Genomic DNA, 21,882 nt, shown 5'->3' with positions numbered 1-21,882 from the left:
TCTCCGCTCACCGGAGTAAGGTACACCTTACTACCACTACGCTGGTATTACTCTTTACCACCACCATCACCACATTCTACTACCTCCGGATCCTCTCTCGATCCTCTTTTCCATGATGCGCTCTGCTATCTTCCAGCCTCTCTGCCGCCACCAGAATCCCTGCCAATTCACCTTCGTTTTTCCTCTGATTGCTTCTTCCATCTCGCCACCTTCCTCGTGCCTCTTATTCTGCACGCTCCTCTTCATCTTTATCTTCTGTACCTTCGTCCCATTCTCTTAGTATTTTTTTCACGTGCGAAAGGCTAAGCACAGCCACGCATCTTCCACGCAGCTGGAACTTTAAGTACTAGGGATGCCAGTGTATTTCTGAATCTTGTCAGTCATGCTGCATCCCTTAAATTAACCTTCGACCCTTATTTATTGGCATTTACTGAGAATGGCTTGCGTGCTGAGTTTTAGGAAAGCTGGCTCCAGGGGATGATTGTATTTAGTTAATTAATAACAAATTCATGTGTCGTCTGCTTAGTCAACTGCCTGAAAGATTTTTAAAAAATTTTAATATCTTTACGTATAAACAAATAGACTTAAATAAAACCTCCTAAACATCTTACCGCGTTTAGAGGTATATTATTCCTGTAGCAATCTTTCAAAAATCCTCTCAGTGCAAGGAACGAAGAATGATCGGCAAGCCATGCCGAGGCGCCGATTGTTCCAGGCGATTTGAAATAACGATACCAAAAGGGATTAAGGAGTTCGTGTACATCAACTTCTAATCTCGATTCAGCAAAACGATGCTCCGTACACGTTCCGGTCCATTCCATCGAATCCCATCAGAGAGGCAGCTAATAGTAAAGTCCAATCCCTGTGCAGAAAATAATTCCTTAAGCAGTCTTTGAATTTTACTCATGCACACAAGCGGCGAGTGTGCGCTTAGAAGTGGCAAGGAACATACTCACGACAGGAAGTCATATAGAAATCCCATGGAAATTCCCAGTTTCCGCAGTGACTACTTGGGAGGCAGCGATCCTCTCCAGTTGAATTAACTTAACCTAACGCCTTGTTGCCATATATCTCCAGGGTGGTAATAAAGTAATAAAACAATGACGGTGATTTACGTGGTCCTATGGCAAATGGGCTTACCTAGATTTTTAACCTGGCTCGCGCTCGCGCGCTCAACTCACACGGCCGTTCCTATGTCAGAACAGGAAAGGTGCGATTTATTAGTCTCTTGTGCGACACGTACGCAGATGCGATGAGACCAGATGCTGCGGATTATTTATATAGTTTATAATACGCGCGACCTACCGCTCGCGATGGCTACGAGTAACTGCCTGTCCCATCGAATTACACGTGCTATACTACTACATATACTGTTTCCGAACGGTGCATACAGTGAGATCCAATGCATATTTCAGACTGACGCGAAAATGAAATAAAGATAAATAAAGATTAATAACCATAAGTGAAATTGACTATATGTATGATTATCCAGTACCTATTAATTAATTGTAATTACTCCATGAGTATCTTCAATTTTTTATTAATTATCCCTGTCATAGATTCTTCTGGTTCAATGACGTGAACTGTTCGTATCCCTTGCTACCTACAGCAGACCCCTTAAGATTTTTCGATGAGTATGCTACGCGAACGTAGATCACATTTGTCACGGCCACATACTATCTCCAGATGCTACCAGCAGAGTCTTCGACGACGGCAACGCGATTACAGCTCGGACGATCATACAGGACAATTTTAAATTCATATACCTGCCGACCCTGCACCTCGGGCGCTTCCTTTGTCCCTAAAGTGGTTTCGCGCTGGTGTCTACATGATTTTCGCATTCGCGACACACGCCAGACCTACATCTAAGATCGATCATACAGGAACAGTGAGGGATATGAATTTCTAAAAATAAACCTTTGAATTTCTACCGACAATTCCTCTCCTAAGATCACTTAGCAATTCACTAATTATCTATGTACTGAGTATGTAAGTATAGAGGCTAATATGTAAAAAGATATACTAAGCACGCAGGTAGTCTTATCGATCCCTCGAACGGTGAATAAGACTGTACAGTAAGTATATCATAATTTCTATACTACGTAAGGCTCGTCCGCATTTGACTGTATGTACGCGTGTACGCGTAGCGTGATATCATGACATCGTGATGCAGATGTTAAGCCTACGAGAGCATAGGTTGGTAGCAGGAAGACATGCTGGTACCCGCTCACATACTATAGCTCTTATATGTTATTAATAATATACGATATTGAAATACCCGTATAGGATAGGATTGGCAGGAGCTCTACTGCGTAGTCGATGCTTCTGCGTAGGCTAGAAGGCCTGTGTAAACCTATCCCCGTGATGCTGCGTGTCGCCCGGACGTTACCGCCTTTCCTTGCCTTTCATACGATTTGCCTGACGACGTGGTTACTCTCGCGTGTACAGTGTGTATATTGCTAATTTATCGTAAGGACATGTATACCACGGCTTGGGTTCTTTAATGAAATCGCGTGATTTCTGCGATGACAGCCATACTAGCCGTTTGCACGCGCATCTGTCATAACGATTAGCCCTGCGGGATGCTGTCCGACGCATTATCAAGAACGGTAGCTCTATCAAGGTCCCACGGGACACAATTAAGCCTTCTTAGTATGTTTAATACAAAGCGGTAGACAGTCTATAGATATGGGATCTCGTATCGCAAAGTACATAGATATGGGTACCCTATTAACTATTTAATATATTCCAGTAGAAAAATGTATCGTAAGAGTAGGTGGGGACGTGACATAACTGTAGCAGCCTACCGACGACCTCATGTTGCCCGAGGGCTTGTGCTACCTCATATGGGAGGTCTTCATATTTATGCTGATAGGTCCTACTTACATGCCTCCTCACAAAACATTACGACCTCCAACTAGACACGGCTAATAATTTTACCCAAGTTCCCTCTCTATATCAGCCCGCGAATCTCCTTTATCCTGGTTGCATTTTCGTATGCATTTACAACGGCGACACGATGGCGATAACGATAATTTCTCGACCTTCGTGAATCTTCGTCTCGTGTCACATCTACCTACACTACCTCCATCTTTTCATCGACCCCTTCCATGGCGTCTCTCATTACAAGTACCGATATACCTGCGTAGATACGGTACACTGGGTACACTCAAGAACAAAGTTGGCCATCCAGCAACTGCAGTCAGACTATCTACGGCTAGTGCGAGCTATTGGCGGAATTGCAAATTCAAACAAGCCCGCCTGTCGACCCACGCTACTGCGAGTTAGCGAGAGACTTGATTGACGCGGTATTAAAAGTTCCTTAACCTCTGCTACGTATCATGTCGTGAGCGTACTTAACGGAGACTCGATGATTGTCAGCGGCCACACAGGGTGCGCAATGTTGAAGGATGATGAAGAAGGTGAGAGTCGAGAAAGGGGAATGGCGAGTGGAAGCCAGCCGCCATTATTAACATCATCTTCGAGAGCTTCTTCAGTCCACGCGTCCTCGTTCTTCCAGACTGAAGTTGCTGATCGACCTCGGTGTATCGCTGGCTTGGTCTCTCGATCTCTACGTTCTATAAGTATCTGACTTACCGACCTACGTATCTAGGTACCTACTGTATTATATACTGTACTTCTATTATGAGAGGGCGTGACTGACCCTCTGGCTTCGTACACATTCGTGCTACGTAAATGTCAACTGCCTTGGGACATGTTGCTACCGCTACGGATATTAGAATAACAAAAGATCCTTGTTAATTCGATTTGACTGATACAGCATCCTTCTGTCGTCTCTGTATCTCATTGGATATTCAGTTAACTCGTTACTGCAGGAGCCATCTTAATTTTTAGCGATCTCACTCTACCGTGTGATTGGGAAGATCTGCGAGGTCTCGGATCCGATCCTTTTGTTCGGATGCCTCGCTGCGGCTTGTGATGCTGTAAGATTACAATGTTGATGTTAAAAATACAATGGCTTTTTAATTCGTAACACTTGGCTACTAAAATAAAGTTGTCTTCGGTCACTCACCTCATTTCAAGGAAATGGCTGACATTCAAGATTGCTGAAGGTACTAGGCGCATTCCTAGGGTTAGACAGCTTTGCGACTAGATATATCGTCTATGAATTATAGGTACAACGTGGGCTCGTAAAACGGGCGTGTTTGAAGATTTTATCCAAGCATTGAAGCGACTGATGGTCATCAAGAGGATATCAGCACGTTGCCCGTGATTGGACGATAGCGAAACTCCCTGCGGAAATTTGAATGAGCTATGAAACATGAGGTCGTTGTATTGGCCTATTGGTTCGATGATAGAGTCAAATTTCACTGTCGTTTCTATGCGTACACTCATAATACAAATTTGGTCGACTGACGCACGTTGCAGCGATTATAAATTCGTAAGAGTATCGGACACTGGCATCCATGAATAATGAATACTACCGTACACCCCGTAACAGCTGGTACTAAGGTCAAGGTCAAAATTAATAGGACAGACTGTTATATACATCGGAATCATGTATCTCGAGTTCGAGATTTCCAGAAATATGAATTTCAAATTGCAAAACGCAAATCAAGAATGCCTGTATTAATTGAAATGCTTTATGGTATAAGATAATATCGTACACAGTATTCGTCACGACGGAACTTTCTATAAGCAGTGACGTCCGACCCAGAATGCAATGGAGTTTAAAAAATTTCTGAATAATTTTTAATATTTAAAAACACATCGATACTGTTCCATATATGTATATTTTTTCTTTTACTCACCTCAACGCGTTTGGTCCAGCCGGTCCTACGGAGACGTTAAAACCATTTCGAACGTCGCGTGCACGATCGTTAACTGAAACAGGGTAAAGTAGATTTCATTTAAAATAACTCGAGAAGCCGACAGCAGGTATGTAATTTTCGTTCGCACTGTGGAGGCTGCTTTAATCGCGGTCAGCGAAATGAACGTTTAATGGAATCCTCGATGGTTTTACAAGGCACCACAGCATTAAGCCACCCTTCTTTTCGAGTTTAGTATCATTGGCGGCAAATTAAAACCGACCTCAAAGTGGCCGAACGAAATTGAAAGTTGGAGAATTGTGCTTGCATGCATCCAGCCGTAGGATCAGCTCTCACGCAAACCAATTCTAATTGAGTCAATTAAATTAATCACTAACACGCTAAACGTTCTTTCGATCCCAGTTAACACCCATATCCTATCTCGAATTCTACCAGATACCAAACCTAACCTCACTATTTGACCCACCGCTTGAACTTCCCTCGGTCAGTGATGCCAATGCAAAAATTATATCTTTTAATGGAAGTCCATCCAGCATCTGCCACGATTGGAGTCTACCAATGCATCCCGTATCCTATCAGCGTTGCATACCGAGATCATTCTCACATGATTTATCACTTATTATACCTAGAAATTATTCGATTCATAACTGCATAACAGCCCGTACCATCGCATTCACCTATCCCGTTTAAACCATATACCCAGTACGTGCCATAAGGAAGTAAATAATTAAAAAGAACGTATTCGCATATAAGCCAGCGCTAGACACCTTTCGACCATCTGCTTTGAATTCTCTCCGATATTTTCGGGCAATTAAAAAAAAATCATCTTGACTTGATAATATTCCTCTTATCGTACCTTGGTATATATAATAATTCAAAAACAACTCTCTCGCTAAATCCTGTCCCATCTGGCTCTCCGGCTACCTAACTACCTACTGTCTACCTTCTTACCGGTTATGTACATACGTAGGTACCTGCCTTGGCCAACCTCCACGGCAAATTCTATTATAATATGTAATAGGCGCACGCGCACTCTACGATCTAGAGCCACTCCATAGATCACCAGCAGAGCGGGTAACAAAGCTATCCTCTCGGCAGGATCAGATCTGCCGGTAGCAGCCAGTCAAGCTGGCTTTCGAGTTTCTCGAGACGTCTATCTTTCCGTGTGGTGACCTCGAATGCTTCCAGGGATCCTCCTGAACTCGACCCACGCGACTACCGTCTCGTCATTGACTTTTTTCAAGGACTATGTGTGGGCCTGTCCGCTCGCCGTTAACATGGGATTACTACATGCTCAACTACAAAATTGTACCGATGCTTTATTATTGCACGGTTCATCTTTGGCTATCGCACTGATTTCTTGTTTGGTTCCTTGTTCCTTTCTCGGATACTAGACATATAGCTAATTGACAAGTTCGATTAGAACTGTCTCAATTAATTTGTATCGCTTGACTTGGAAATTATTTCCTACCATCGTACACACTCTTAAATATAGAGACTTTACCTTGTAACATTATCATATGGCACTTAATCATTTCTTAATTTCATTGCACGTTGCGTCTTATTGCTGTAGATAGATGTCAAGATTATTATTATTATTGAATATTAGCTTAATCACATTTCTAAGCTGTGATACCTTCGGACAGATTTTGTATGAAATTGAAATTACTATTTCGCATAAAATAGTACTAGTACACGTCACTGATTATTACCATGTAGGTATGTTACACTTTTTTCAAAAACCAGTCAGATATTCATGGCGGTTCGTCTTGGCCATGCAAATGACTATAATGCAAATGAGATTAATATCGTGAGAGTCAATGCATAGGTAATTGAATTAAAGTGACATTACTCGGTTGCATGTCCCATCATAGAAACCGAATACATTGATATCGAAGTGAAAATGTATGAGGGTGCACGGATGATTCTCATAAAGTCAGTAAGGTATAGACGTTCTCGATTTTAATGACGATAAGACATTGCCATTAATGAACACATGTACGATCCGCCCCGCCCACGTGCTGCGTTACCGTAGCATTACTATATGTGTCCGGAGTTAGTTAGTAGCGGCGTACTGCTCACTCGATCTCGCCTAATCTACATAAATAGTCATAAAATCAACGGCCAGGTAAAGTGGTCGTGATTAAAGTAAAGGTGCATCTACGATTAAATCGTGACCCCCCTTCCTCCTAATTTTTAAGTAAATTTTCAACCGGTTGGTATCACCAGCTGTCACTGCTTTAATGTACAAGCCAAGTATAAATCATAGACAAATGCATATACGTATTTGATAAATCCTCAAAGACACCTTCGTATTATCTGATAACCTCTCTTAATCAGAAATTTAATGCGACTGGTAATTATTAATTGATTATAAAATGATTCGTTATTTTACCAGTCATTGTTTTGACAATGTACCATAAGGTCTGATACACACGACTATATTACTGCTGAGTGACGTGACGCTTTGAATGTATATCCATTACAGCGTATAGACGGTGGATTATTTATTGACATAATTCGAATGAGAAATGCTGGAGCAATAGAGGAAGAAATTAAATGAGAGAAAATAAAGGAGGGACGCTGTACAGCTGGATCGATGCTTCACAAAGGTATCTATGGTGTCCAAATGGAAACCGAAGGTACGATGGTAGGAATGAAAATGATGCTACAGGATTGGTCGGTGTGATGAAATCACCTCGGGTATTAATCTGTATACTGAATTGGACGTGAATCCGTTGCTGAGATGAACTGTTAGCTTTGATATCTCCTTTCCTGCTACGATGAACTCTCTTCCTCGTGAATTCTTCCTTTTTTCTTCTTCGCCGTCATCTTCCTTCACTTTTCTCCAGCTTCGTTGCTCTGTTGTCTACCTTAAGCCTGGAGGGGTTACGATAGTACTCTTCTGGATAGTTGGATACCTACTTGCTTATAGGTCTACGTATAGACTTGATTCACTTGGCTCCTGAGAGATGCGAGTTTATTTACGTATTCGTATCTGGAAAGGAGAAAAACTAAAATGAGAAGTTTGGAAGATTGTGAAACCCGAGGAATCGTATTGAATAGAGAACGACGTGGGTGTATGAAGTATGCGGATTCGTGATACGGTAGGTTGACGATAAACCTGCCGAATGTTTTATACGAGACTGATGTTGGCGGGAATAATAATTATCCCTTGGAATGTACATTACAATATATTCAGACGTTCACAAACATGGTTTGGGCTGGCATACCTGCGCCATTCACAATGACAATCAGAATTGTAGGTGCCATAGGACGCGACAACGGCCTCAGAGAATTAAGGTATTTCCACACGGTGTGTAAGCAAGTAAATCTTGGATCCACAGATAGAGAAAACGTTTAACAGATTCAAAATGTAATATGGTTTCAGTATTATTGTATGTAGGAAGTTTTTACTATTTAAATTCTCTGATGACAGCGGCTAATACGGAGAACCCATGATTCTCGCAATAGCCAAGGAAGTCAAACATGGAGGTCTTAGGTCTGAATAGATCCTGCTCTCGTCCGGCGGCATTATATGCATTATTCAAATAGCGGTACTAGCTGCCCAACACCTACTAATAACACCAGAAATATTTTTCTTAAGAACGCCTACGCTTGCCCATAGTTAAATACATTTCTGAGCTTTGAAAGGACTCGAGGCGAACCTAGAACAAGCGCCACGGTAAGAAATTGCGGCGCCAACTTTGCACACGCGTAGCACCTTGATTTTTTTTAAATGTTTTATCTATAGGCCTTTTCAATAGTTCTCGATAAGTTTTACAGTTCCTGATAGGTTTTAATAATAGTTCTGCTACGTAACATCGTTAAAGTACCTATTGACGATGCTGGTGACATCATACGCTTCAGTGCAGGCAGGCATGTTGTGCCAGCTTCCAGTGTTGTTTTCCATCGAGTTTCAAACAGTTCCGGGATAATTCTCACTAGAGCTTACTGTTCTGCACACAGTTCCGCTCGGCACTATATTGTTTGGACATTGCTGGAAGTCAGCACGGCACCGCTGCACTCCTCAGTGCAGGCAGGCACGAGGTGTTGGCTTTTGTCATAGTAAATTTTATAGAGCTTGAATTGTGCGCTCGAACAGATTGCGAAGAAAAACAATTTAGTCAATACCTGATGAGCGGCTTCGTTCGAAGGATTGCTGTCGGAACCAGCGGTAAGTAGCGGGGAACGTCTGTCCGCCAAGTTTCACGTTCAGCTCGGCTACGACGGGATATGCATTGTCGACGCAGACGATGATAATAAAATTCCACTCCCGGACTCGCCGCTACGATTTAGCGCCATGCTTTTGATATCGCCTAAAACCGTAGCATTGAGCGTCTCCCTGCTCCTCTGTGTATTCTCGTCACGCGCGACGAGGTTATGAATGATAATTCTCTGCGGAGCCCATAAACTATTAATTACACCGGCCCTGGCGTCTTGATAATCAGGAGCTGCTATCGGCCGTCCCGTCTACCTAGTATGCACATGCTAAACACGGTCTCCGCATGTATAACACGATTGCCAAGTGCCCTCGGGCCACACGATATTCCCGCGACAATATGTTCTCCGCTAGTCAGCGACGGTTGGTACGTTGCGGAGTATTCACGTACCAACCCTGCTGCCATCTATGAGTAACCCTTATCCTTTACGATAACTAGCGCCAGCTAGCAGTGGCTAGCTAACCTTAGTTCATTTATTCTACATAAACCCTCTGGCTGCTGATTGACGCCTTATGCAGTATTCGTAGTGACGATAGCAGCTTTAGCTAATCGAGATGATTCGGAAAAAAATTCACTGCTTTCCTGTGCGAGATGGAGCCTTTGCCGATGTGAACTGTTTAGGCCGCAGGCTCTATAGGTGGTCCACGCCTGGCCTGTTCACTATCTTACAACTGGTGCAGGTTCGTTCACCTACCGTTCACACCTCACTGGATATAATACCGCGTGTACCTTCTTGAATTCAAAACCCTCACAAAAACATCATAAACCTAGAATATACATATGAGAAATATATGTTTAATTATATATTATTTATATCTAGAATAAACCATTTTTTACTGCATTCCGTATATACGTAAACGTACACGTACCCCATGGAAAATGCACAATTTTTTTTTAATTACAATAAGAATAAGGTTGCAATTTTTTTTTATTACATACTAGACCTGTCTATGTATATATTCTGTATGTAAGGAAATCTATAAAATCCTCTTCAGTTACGTGAATACCTGAAGGTCGTTTTTATGTCGAAAGACTAAGAATTTTCTAATGAATCATTATCTCGAATTGGATCAGTGTACCCGTCCGTAACCTCTTGTTATCGTAGAAAACTTATCGACTAACAAGTTGTACCCTATAGAAACACAGTAATCCCCATTCTGTTGGAAGATAAGAACACTTTGCTGTGCGGTGCAGCGCCTTACTCGTAGCGGCACTATCCTATCTCACCCCTGGACAGTGGTGGATTCAAAGTGCACCCAAGCGCGATCAAGTTCGTCTTTATAAAATCAAGAAAAATAAATAACCAAGAAATATTAAAAGAAAAAAAAACGAAAAATTAATAGCACAAAAAATATCTCCATGACAACTAAGGTACAAATTTTCTCAAATTATCCCAATATACGTACAATAAAATAAATAATTTACAGATCGGTTTCCTTCTGTCGCTAAACTCGTAACTGTCGTATAACGTGTCAAAAAAAAGTCCTAAGAGTATCACAAGCATTCTTGTAATCCATATACCCATTAAAACGTATTCCCACTCAGTTACTGTGCTCTTTCATAAACTGCTGCTTCCAGTACCTATTTCCGTTTACAAACGTCCAACCACAGTTTCCTTCTTAGTGTACAACACGAGTTCGAATCTGAGCTAAGAACGCATAAAAGCTAAAGAAAATGGCTCTTTCGCAAGGATATTAATTACAACCTACTCGGATGCTGTCACACAGTAAAGCCAGTATTACAATGTAAAAGTGTTTCTTCCTGAATATTCGCTTACATCTTTCGCTCTTTGTCTGTTACGCATGTTGCGACATACAGTGTATAGATAGGTAGGTAAACTTCGAAAGAACGGCCAAATGCATAACACGTAGAACATGGCGGCTAATACCAAGCACTCGTATGTCCTAAATCACTTACATCGCGATTACCAAGCGTTCGCGTATATAATTACGTGAAATTATCATTACTCATCATCAATGTACGATCGGCGCATATAGTTCTTGCTACAGTACTGGTAGCGCCCCCGGTGACGATAATGATGGAATGATGGTACGCTACTCAATGCACATTGATAGCGATGCACTTGCCATTTCCCTTTTAATTTCCTTCTGTGTTACACATACATACGTTTAAACAAATTAAATTTACATTACATACATGCATTAAAAAAGTTTTTAACAATTTTACAGCACTTTATAGTATTTTCCAATTACTTTAAAGCGCAATAAAATAATTCATCACAGCTCGGTGCGTAGATCGCAATTACAATGAATGAGGTATCACATTTAATTGTTACATATTCCGCATACCCCGAAGCCCCATTCCAATCAGTAGCAAACTAAGAGTAATGTTTCACATGAACCAGAAAAATCTCAAAAACAACTATAGTTTCATAAATCGATTCAGAATGTCATTTTAAAAATTAAAAAAAATAAAGCCCATTTCGTGAAAGGATCAAAGTGCCCTTTCGACCTGCAGAATGCCCAATCCCAATAAGATTAAAACTCACGATTGGGTCCCTGGCAATTCGATACCTCCCCATTCTGCGATAATGGTTTCGCCAGAAGGAGTCTAAGTGATGTCCGACCAAGGAAGAGTGACTGACAATGAGAGACGTCTGTTCAGCGAAGCGCTAAGTGGCGGCATCAGTGATCTCTTAATTCAATCACTCGACACTGGAGCAAAAAGCTTCGCCGCACGACCCACCAATTAATTTGGGAAGTACAGCGTCCGTAAGGATCGTACTGGAGGCTCGCTTACTTGGCTACGATGACGTAGAAGTTCAGAATGATTTTACACTACGAGGGCCGCCTCGGTCCATGTTCAACGTTCGGCAATCACGCCTTCTCTAACGAACAAGACTAATCGATTCGTTAGATGACTCCTCCGATGCTTTTGGATACGTTCAAGATCATTCTACCAGCCATCTTAGGACCATTGGACCCTTTCGAGGGCCAAGGTCACTTGAGGTCGTTTAACTTCCGGTATCATATGCAAGACCGTGCTTGCTTACTTTTCACTTCGTTAACCGTGCTCCCCCCTCTCCAGCCCTCTTCGGGTACCGTTCGATTCTGACTTTACGAAGCACTTTCCACGGTGCGCCTGCTGGGAAGTTTATACTATTACAGGCACTAATCGCCGTGCCTGATAAAGCCTGGACCATTACGCACCTCGATATCGTTTGTTATAACCTCGACTATGGTGCATCTGGTGATTCTAACGTGACCCGAGGATCAGCGGAGGCGCAACTGGGGCTCCTCTTGAAGAATCGAATTATCGTTGGATATATATGTGCTTGTATATATATATATATACACACTATAGAACACACCGTGGTGCACGTCTACTTGAACTGGAGGATTTTACCTTGTTGTAGGAGGCGAGCAGCACGAGCGGCTCTTTGTACGAGGGATTACATGGGAAACGTAGCGGTGTAAATAAAACCAGATAGCCAGAGGAGGCGAGATGCTTTTCGATCCCGATCAACTTTATTGCCTTACCGTTCGTCAACTTATTGACCCCGGCACTTCGTGAATGAACTTCGACACAGTCAGAGGAAGAAATAGAATACGATACATCGGCTTGTATACTCCGGCCTTATCCTTTTCATTATTCTACCTGCTATTCTATAGGGGCCTTTAGAAGTTCCTGGATCTTCTCCATATAACTCATATCGAGTACCTGTACGAGTGATGACTACCGAGACGTCTTTGGCGATTTTTTTTTTAACTTCCATATGCATCGACTCGCCAATGAGAATTCATTGGCAGCGAATATCGGCAGCTGAATGAAAATAAAAGAGGATAAATCCGTTCAGCCGTGAACGACAGAAGGACGAAGGAGAAACATGCTGCTTGAAACAGCCCTCCTCGACCTAAAGTCGATGACCTTAGAACTCGCGTAGTCGGTCTCACCTACGGATATAAACTACTGAAAATTTATGAAGTATCTACTTGATATTTTGAGAAAGTACAAGAATGACAGTTTCGCGTATCTCATGTATAATGTATTAGTTGATTTATTTAAAAAAGGCTGTTTAATCTTATCACAAGTCCACGTTCACTCAAGACGCACACCAAGATTCTTAGCGAAAATTAATGTGAACGTAAATGATGACGTATGTACGATGGTAGAGCTGAGAAGTGCGCAAGTACTGAGGGATCCATTCATAAGGCAAAGGACAGTAGGATGGACAGCTTCTTTCAGCTCCCACTGCTAGAAAATCATTTCAGCCATTCGATTTGACTTGGCTGTGACGGTTTTCATGATGGATAATGGCACGCTCTCATTAGGCAAAGGTTAAGCCGCAATTAAATAACAATTACACTGTTGCATAGTGAATACTCCCGTCGAGACGTCACAATAATAGATCACAATGGTCAAATGTGCTATTTCTATCCTTCCATGATGAACCCACCTGCCATGTGCCAAGTGAAGCTTCATTACGTAAACGTCCATTCACACTATTCTGAATTGAATAAGGAATCTCAGTGTACAAAATGAGGATAAGATCAAACTCATTCCTACACAAATGCACCTTCAAGATTTCATTAAATGACTATCCAAGTAAACGGGAAATCAAAAGGATACAACATTCTCGTTCAATGTATTTACACGAACTTCACTTTTTCTAATTTATCTGATCCATTGTAAAAGGCTATAATTCCCTATTATCCTGTCTAGGGAATTCCGAGGACTACCCGGATTCCCCATGGACACGTCTCAGAGCGGAAAAAACAATTAGCGATGGTGTAACTGCTACAGGGAACACTCATTGCTATAGACGATAATTATCTATGAATATGGTAAACAAAGATGGCGAATTGTCTTCGAAGAATCTATACGCTTAAGGATATTCCTATGATGACGTTTCTCTAGAAAATTACTAAAGATTTTTTAAGACCATATATGAATTAAGCAGTTCCGACACATACTTCGGTCGCTCAGTCTACGGCCCCGACGATCTATTACATATGTATAAGTATATTATCTTAACAGACTATAGTACCTTCTTAGATATACTGACACAATTCCATCTATGGGAAAGCACGAGGTCTTTCCATGAACTCGGTACGTGCGGGAGAACTGTACTTATTTCCGTCGATTGCGTCTCATTTCGCTCCAAGTATTCGTATCGAGGACAGTTGGTACCCATGAGCCTTACTTTATAAGGAAGATCATATATCCTACATGCGATCAATACCAATTGTCAGACTATCAATAAGGTGAATATCCCAGAAGTTTTATGCCTTTGTAAATTATTATAATGCACTTTAATATGTAACGGTATTGATATATTGACTACTATAGAGCGAAAAGTTCGTTAAAGCTATTTTTATAAGAGGTTGCAAAATTCCCTGGATATGGATATCCATAAAATATCCCGAGGTCCGCTAACGTATATAAAAAGAACGAAGACAATGCACGCACGCTCTCGTTAAGCTGGAAAATATATTTCACTGTAAGTCCACGGGGTCGTTATAAAGCCATGCCAGGAGAGTTCGTTAATTACCATAAAATAGACTCTAATTATTGTAAAATGCCAAGTGCAGCCATTGCAAGGTGTACGTGATATAACCTGTGCGAGAATATTGAAATTTCGTGGATATATAGGCATAACTGAGGTATACTTACTGTCATTATTCAGTGGTAATAATTTTTTTTTGTATAACGTATGAGAATGACAGATATTTATTATTCATCCAAGACAAAACCAATTTACTCCCTTGGTGAGTATAAGAGGTACTAAAAAAACGTATTATACTCAACAGCGACAGTAAATATTACTGCAAACTCTAATTACGATTGAACCAGCTTGAACGATTTCATTGGTATCCATTACTCGGAAACCGTTACGGCCTCCACCATTCTTCAACGAGAATGTTTGGATGTATTTACTCTGCTTTTATTCGAAAAAGCCATTGTCTTCTTGGGCGGCGATTGCGAGACTCCAGAACTAACGCTAGATCTATATCTTAAGGAGCCGTAAAGTTCTTGTCGAGTTAAGCAAGAATCAGGACCGATCAATCGTGTTTCTGATCTCCAGAAGTTTCCGAACACCGACACTCAGAACGGTTACGTTTCAAGCATTCAAATTTAGCCACCCTATAGATTATAAGTGACACTTGGTAGAGAAAATGTGTAATATACTATGAAACCAAAAAATCTCAACCAATCAAGGTTTATTGAAGTTAATCCAAAAATTTTCCAACATCAAAAGCCTAGAAGACTAGATTTAGTAGCTACGGCTACCGGGTACTTTTACATGGGAATAATAACGCCTGTGCGATCCGACAAGCACAACGCCATTGATAGGCCATATGGCGTGTGCACATTCCATGGATTTAATTGCCTTATACTGTGTGGTTATACAGCCTCTTGTAATGTGGACTCACATGTTGTACACGTACGTGCTTTTATAGGCGCGAAGCTCAATAAATAATAACTAGGGCATAGCACAGTGTTTATTATGGTCTCCCATTACTATATACTTTCTTGATTGTTTTACTAATCAACATTTTAATTATCCAGCTAAACATCACGGAGGTTAACGGTTCTATACAAGTTTGATACGTCTGTGAAGTTGACTAGGAACAAGGTTAACGAGACTGATCAAAACATACGAACTTCGTTAAAATCTTTTGTTACTTACCACCATGAAATCCTAATTACATCAATCCCATAAAAGCCGCCGATCCTTTTGACTCGGAATGAATACCATGGGAATTATATTACATAGTAAAAAAACACAGTTATCTGCCACTCTAAATTCTAAAACGTTTCACTGCCTATATCCAATTTATGGTTTCTGTTTTTGTTATACCGACTGATAAAATATTGACTCCATATTAAATTTCTGTCATATATGAATTGCTTATTGATAGTATCATACCTTATATATTCAGTACTTGATGCTACCTGCCAGTAAAACGGTATTCTTGTATTACAATTTACTTTAAGATATTAGTCTTCATTCGGTTGACACATTAGCGCGAAGCTGAGCCTCCATGATAGTTTTGGGCATTTATTATTTGGTGGAAGGTGCCATCTCCCGGTGGGCAAGGCCACTTACTCAACCGGACACCCCATAGAGAAATATAGTTTGTACTGTCAGGAGGCGCTGTTTGCTTTGCCTTGTATTATTATTCAAATTAACTCCTCTTTGGGTCGCGTTTATCTTCAATTTCGGTTATAAATCTCAAGTACGGGTACATATTATTCTTATGTAGCCGTACGTGCCTGCGTATACGTATATGCACAATATACAAGTAATATACAGAGTTTATGTGACGTTACATAAGGGAGGATCATTACGAAATATACGCGACCGACCAATACGTAAATTCTTATATGCTATAAGCCAAGGCAGGTATGGTGTGTATACGTGTAAACGTGTCGGACTGGGTACTTGTACCGACGTCATTTTCATTAATTACCGACCGAGCAAACGTCGTAGTAGGTCGTTTCAGAGTGGCCTTAATTAAAGTACAGGTCTTAGTCATTGAACGGACGTTGATGGTGAATTTAACATTCACTTTTGGAAATGAACATCGGTGAACTCGTATAAAACTGTTGGTGCGACCGTATAAGACTTTTCTTTAGCAGCTAATAAGAAAGCAGCTTCAGAGAGACTTGAAAGTATTACTCAGTGACTGCCATATGTTGAACCAAAAAGGCGATGCTTCGATTTGGAAACGAGTTTCTTTCAATTAATCAGCTTCCTCGACTCTCACTCTTCCGAATCGTCGGAGCTGCTCGTCCTTGCATCACTGCTTGGATACATGTTGACGTAACTGCACAGGATTTTCGGGCTCAATTCTACCAGGTAAATTTATTATGAAAGTACAAGTGAAAGTTTGACAACAAAATATATAATTATACTTAACCACATTGCTTCGTTGATCCTTCGCTAAAAGGTTCAAACGTTAAATAATTCTTTTATCCGACATTAAAAACAGAGTCTGTCAATAATATTTTCGTAATAAGATTCATAAATCGACGATACAGTACCAGTACATTAAAGATCTAATTAACGTAGTTGGCCCAATAACATAAAAGTCATTGTCGACGAGATACTGGACTTCGGCAAACCGGATCCGTTATATAAATCAACCATTCGTATCACCTTGTCGATTTCATCTGCTAATTTGGCCAGCGAAACGTAGATCGACCATAATCAGTTACGTTACGAGCCTATCATAAAACCGCGCCCACGATTAACCTCTCTTAATCTCCTTTTCTCTTCTCGCTCATTCTCTTACTCTCTCCACCCATGGTGCCACTAGCTAATTAATAATTTATAACAACTCCCCCAGTACTAAGTTACGTCACGGGTTGGAATCAAGAAGAGACCAGTTGGGTCCTTTATCCTGACGATGGGTGCAACACTATAAGAAATTGTCAGGATTTACTATAGCAATAAAGATACATATATGAGAGTATGATGATTGCGTGATTCTACTGATAAACATCGTTCGAAACTTCACTTTATGGACTCGACGACTTCTCTGTTTCTCATCCACCTATTACATACATATGTATGTAATATCACGGTTTATCGTATAACAACCAACTGTAAGACATGGAAAATATTACAGAATATCTTTGTTCCAACCATCGCATGTTCCCTAAACGATACCGTAGTTATGCTCGTTTCTGCAAATCTTATTCTTTCTCACCATTTTATGCGATCAACCATTGAAATCATCAAGCGCGACGCGAATACGACTATACACACGTCTAGCCGGCATTACATTGCCTTCCGTTAATGTTACGTTACAATACACATTATGATGCGTGAGAAGACAAAGTTTGCGAAACGCTACTCTCCCCGTTCAATCTGCAATCCTGATCACGCAAGATCTTCAATCTTCCATAACAAGATCCTTGATCTCTAGAGATACGAGATCTCATCCCGACGAGTATCATACATTTACACACTGACATCCAGGTTCACTGAGACCATTTTTTTTCTTTTATATACCAAAACTTAAATATCTGATCATCCTCAAAGAATGGATTACGTATTGCGTACGTGGTTATATATTGTCTATATATATACGTATAGTATACTAAACGATATATATATAGTGTTGCATGCTTGGCATAGTTACATAAGACAGCTCTCGCGGATTCCGCATAACGGTAAGCCCGTGAAGCATACGAATTCATTATATCGTTCTGGTCCCATTTGGCTAACAATATGAAAAAGCTAAAGCGTCGCCATGACAAAAATGCAATGTTACGTAACGTAAACCGCTTAGTTATATTCTGGCCGCGTAAATTCACCTACACCTTTTGCAATTCCTGTTACAGCTGGTCGAGGAAGAAATTTACCAGCAATTTGCATGGGTACCCTATGCGCAGGATATGGACTTTGAGATTTACAGTACCGAATATTCATGCCACACTCTGTTCCTTATCTCGAGTTGCGAAAGGATCTTATACGGTTCCTTAAAGTACTTGGAAGTTGGAACTAGGAATAAAGTCTCTGAGTATATAGTAACCAAGAGAAACTTATCTGTATAGCACAATGGACAAGGTATGTCTGTTGTATCGCATGACAAGATTCAATCGATAGTATATAGATTATAGATTGATCTCAGCATGATGCTGTATCACTGCATGGAACAAGAACTTATCGAAATCTGATAACCGTTTCTGTTTGGATTTGAAGATTATAACCTTTGACCTGAAAATCATTGACACATTCCAATCACTCCGGTATGGTCGTGAACCTAAATTTGATTGATCGACAATCGTGTGTACAGTATCGGTTATTGAATTGACATAAATTTGTATAACCAACCTTATTGAAATTTCAAATAGACTAAATGTGAAAGTCACTTGATGCGTCAAGAAAAATGAACGTGCAACTTTCTTTTTTAAAAGAAAGTAAATTATTATTTTGACATTTACTTGATCGATGTCATATGCCAAAATTGTATCGTAATTTATATGCGGCTCTATGTACGATTTTATTATGCAATTCATATTCGCAAACTTTTTTCTGTTATTTCATTCACTTGCGATTCCGAAGCTCCTTTAGTCGTAATTCGTTCTCATGTAACTAAGGTGGTACGACTTCTAAACGTACGATAAACTCCGTGGTTACCGGGACATAGTAACAGGTAATCAAAACGTTACTTTATTACACTACAAGAATGCGCTGGGAAGATTTCGTCGGCTATTTGTATCGTCGTGAGAGACGTAAGTGAACTGCGAATATTATCTGTGAAATTTGAACTGATTAATGGAACTGTAATGGTGAAACATATATTAACATTTATTGACTGCGAACAGAATCTCATAATAATCCGTGTAATTACGTCCAAACCAAAGACAATATACATTTACCTTCCATCCAGTGATTTACCATAATTTAATTGAATCTCTACAATTTTCTAATCGATATCTGACGTAGTTAGCTCGTATGAAATAATCGACAGGGAACAGACACGACTTGTGCAGCCTAGTTTTCTTAACGATATTACTTCAGCCACCATTAAGGTAATTATAAAAGAAACAGTAACCCCATGAAACAAGTATTTACGTAGCCACCATTATAATAAACCTTAATATATATAGATAAGTACCTCACGCGTTCGCCCTAACACATTAGAGTATTCAACTCCTGGAACATTATACATTCGATTTTATTGAGCATGACTAAGGAATCTCAGTAACTTTCATCGCAAGGCAATTATCACCGTTTATTCCTGACAGATAATTGATTAGATTATTCATTTATAATGATATATCAGCAATATATTATCATGTTCTATCTTGATACTTCAGATAATAACATCAGTCAACGAGATCACACATTGTATCTACGTGCCATAAAATTTTGTATTATTCACAGAATTTATCAATATAAAATCAAGTAACTTAGTACTATAGACAATACGTGGTATACATATGATATATGGTATAGTGTGAAATATACCCATTTATCTTTTGAAACACTTTTGAGTTTTCGGAAAATGATACCATTATCAAAGTCGTTTTGAATTATCAATAACACTCTGACAGTTATCATATATTTTAGCTCTTAGGTTTTACCAATGCTTTAACCTATTCTATTCTATGCTAATTCAAGCATCGTTGTTTTAATGTAATCCAGATATGAATATACTCTTGTGTAACCGTCAGGCATACCAATAGCACAGCCATATCCCCAAGATACAATACCAACAATCGTATTATTGTAAATTAAAGGACCACCGCTGTCACCCTAAAAGGAAATGCATACATTTATCAATATATCACTTGAGATATCAAAAGTTACTCTCATTTATCGATATTAATAAAAGAAATATTTACACTACAAACGCCAATGCCGTATTCTTGAAGTCCACAGAGATGGGAATCATATATCGCTAAGTTAACAAACGATTGGCAATATGTGTTGTTGAGAAGCGTAACGCTAGCTTTTTGTAAGGATGTTGGCGAAGAGTAGCTAGGGTACAATACGCGACCCCATCCACTGACAGTAGCATCTACGTCAGTAGGTGCATCCTCTGTCGGTAACGAAATGATTGATTGGCTTGAACTGACAGTCAGTTCCGTACTGAGCTGATGCAAAAGAATAATAACGAATATTTATCAGATAAGTATAACTATAAATATATTATTAATTGTTCTTACCACGGTCGTACATACAGGTCTTGCAACTCCCTTGGAGAGGGTAGTCTTCTTTTAGAAGCATTTTTCATTTCGCTTCATGACCACAAGAGACGTTGCGATCAAGCGATCCGTTCCTATTTCTCTCTCCCACAGCCGATTGTAAAGTGAGATAGATAAGGGGTCGCTCGATCACAGCGACGCTTGTGACTAAAATTTAAAATGTGCCGTGCTTCAAAACCACGTCTACCCCCAACGCTGGAAATTGGACGAGTTGCAAGACCTGTATGTAAGACCGTGGTTCTTACCCTAATGATGGCGATATCATGGCGCCAGGTTGAACTGGCACTGTCATCGTAGCTGCTATGATAAGTTAGATTTTGTATCCCGTAGGTGTCGCCACCTGTTGCCAGACTGTTAGTTCCGGTAATAACGGTCAGATCCTTCAAAGGATAATCCTGCTGTACGAACTCGATGATACAGTGAGCAGCTGTCAAAATATGTTTCGTACTGATGATCGTGCCGCCACAATAATGACGATTTTGGTATCTCAATGATACTTGATGAGGAAACTCAGCAATTTTGGCATTTTCACCACCGATTATTCGCGTGTTCAGAACACCACCACTGATTCCTATTGATTGTTAATAATTTTTCGGTTAATTAATTAATTGTTATTCACGATGCTTTACTCACCTTTGGCAAGAATACCAACGACCAAAATAGACAAAAGAGAGAAGCTCATTTTGACAGGAGTCATTGTCACCTGTCGATACTTTAGTGTACGCGTTGCGAGCGAAAATTCACGACATATAAACTTCCTTTTATAGAAGTTGGAATGTTTATCTGCAAAACCCAATCAAGCCCAACTGATTAAGTTATCTAATGGTGTTAATTAATAGATCGAACTACATACACTCTACGTAATTTCCTAGATTGAAATCGTTCTTAGAATTATTGTAATGTAAAATTGATAATTAAGGTAAATAATTTGTATAATTATCAAAATGATTTCCCATTGGCATTCCAAATGTTTTTTACGATACTCATTGAATACAAAATGCATAAGTGCAATCGTGTCGAGGGAAATAATAGTAACAAAGACGATTATAATTATTGAAAACCGCAAATCGTGTGGGCCGAATGGTGACGTCACGTGCTCAGTGTCCTCGCCGTGTTTGGAGCGGCTGAGCGTATGGGTCAGTGCGTTGGGCCCACTCGTCCGTGGGCCCATTATAAGGCCC

The 21,882-nt window shown here is 40.2% G+C and overlaps 2 protein-coding genes and 1 long non-coding RNA gene across 3 annotated transcripts; 1 reads left to right on the top strand and 2 right to left on the bottom strand.

Moving 5' to 3' along the window:
- Nucleotides 1–1,346: 1,346 nt before the first annotated feature.
- On the bottom strand, nucleotides 1,347–9,350 carry LOC112493795. Its single transcript, XR_003058567.1, has 6 exons — nucleotides 8,925–9,350; nucleotides 8,627–8,847; nucleotides 7,489–7,788; nucleotides 4,773–4,845; nucleotides 4,034–4,254; nucleotides 1,347–3,942 (listed from the first exon to the last, which is right to left on the bottom strand). It is a non-coding gene; the product is annotated as an uncharacterized LOC112493795 (long non-coding RNA).
- A 7,191-nt stretch (nucleotides 9,351–16,541) lies between these two features.
- Nucleotides 16,542–18,635, top strand: LOC112493782. The gene is made up of 2 exons (XM_025080911.1): nucleotides 16,542–16,838; nucleotides 18,329–18,635. The coding sequence occupies exons 1-2, from the start codon at nucleotides 16,692–16,694 to the stop codon at nucleotides 18,539–18,541; spliced, it is 360 nt and encodes a 119-aa protein (XP_024936679.1). The 5' UTR covers nucleotides 16,542–16,691; the 3' UTR covers nucleotides 18,542–18,635.
- A 645-nt stretch (nucleotides 18,636–19,280) lies between these two features.
- Nucleotides 19,281–21,460, bottom strand: LOC107263555 (chymotrypsin-1). The gene is made up of 4 exons (XM_015730882.2): nucleotides 21,335–21,460; nucleotides 20,947–21,272; nucleotides 20,339–20,590; nucleotides 19,281–20,249 (listed from the first exon to the last, which is right to left on the bottom strand). Exons 1-4 carry the CDS (start codon nucleotides 21,396–21,398, stop codon nucleotides 20,100–20,102), a joined length of 792 nt encoding a protein of 263 aa, XP_015586368.1. The 5' UTR covers nucleotides 21,399–21,460; the 3' UTR covers nucleotides 19,281–20,099.
- Nucleotides 21,461–21,882: the final 422 nt, after the last annotated feature.

The sequence above is a fragment of the Cephus cinctus genome, unplaced genomic scaffold, assembly GCF_000341935.2.
Source record: "Cephus cinctus unplaced genomic scaffold, Ccin1 Ccin1_scaffold0160, whole genome shotgun sequence".
Lineage (NCBI taxonomy): Eukaryota > Metazoa > Arthropoda > Insecta > Hymenoptera > Cephidae > Cephus > Cephus cinctus.
Note: the sequence above shows the minus strand (reverse complement) of the source record. Positions and strands in the feature narration are given on the sequence as shown.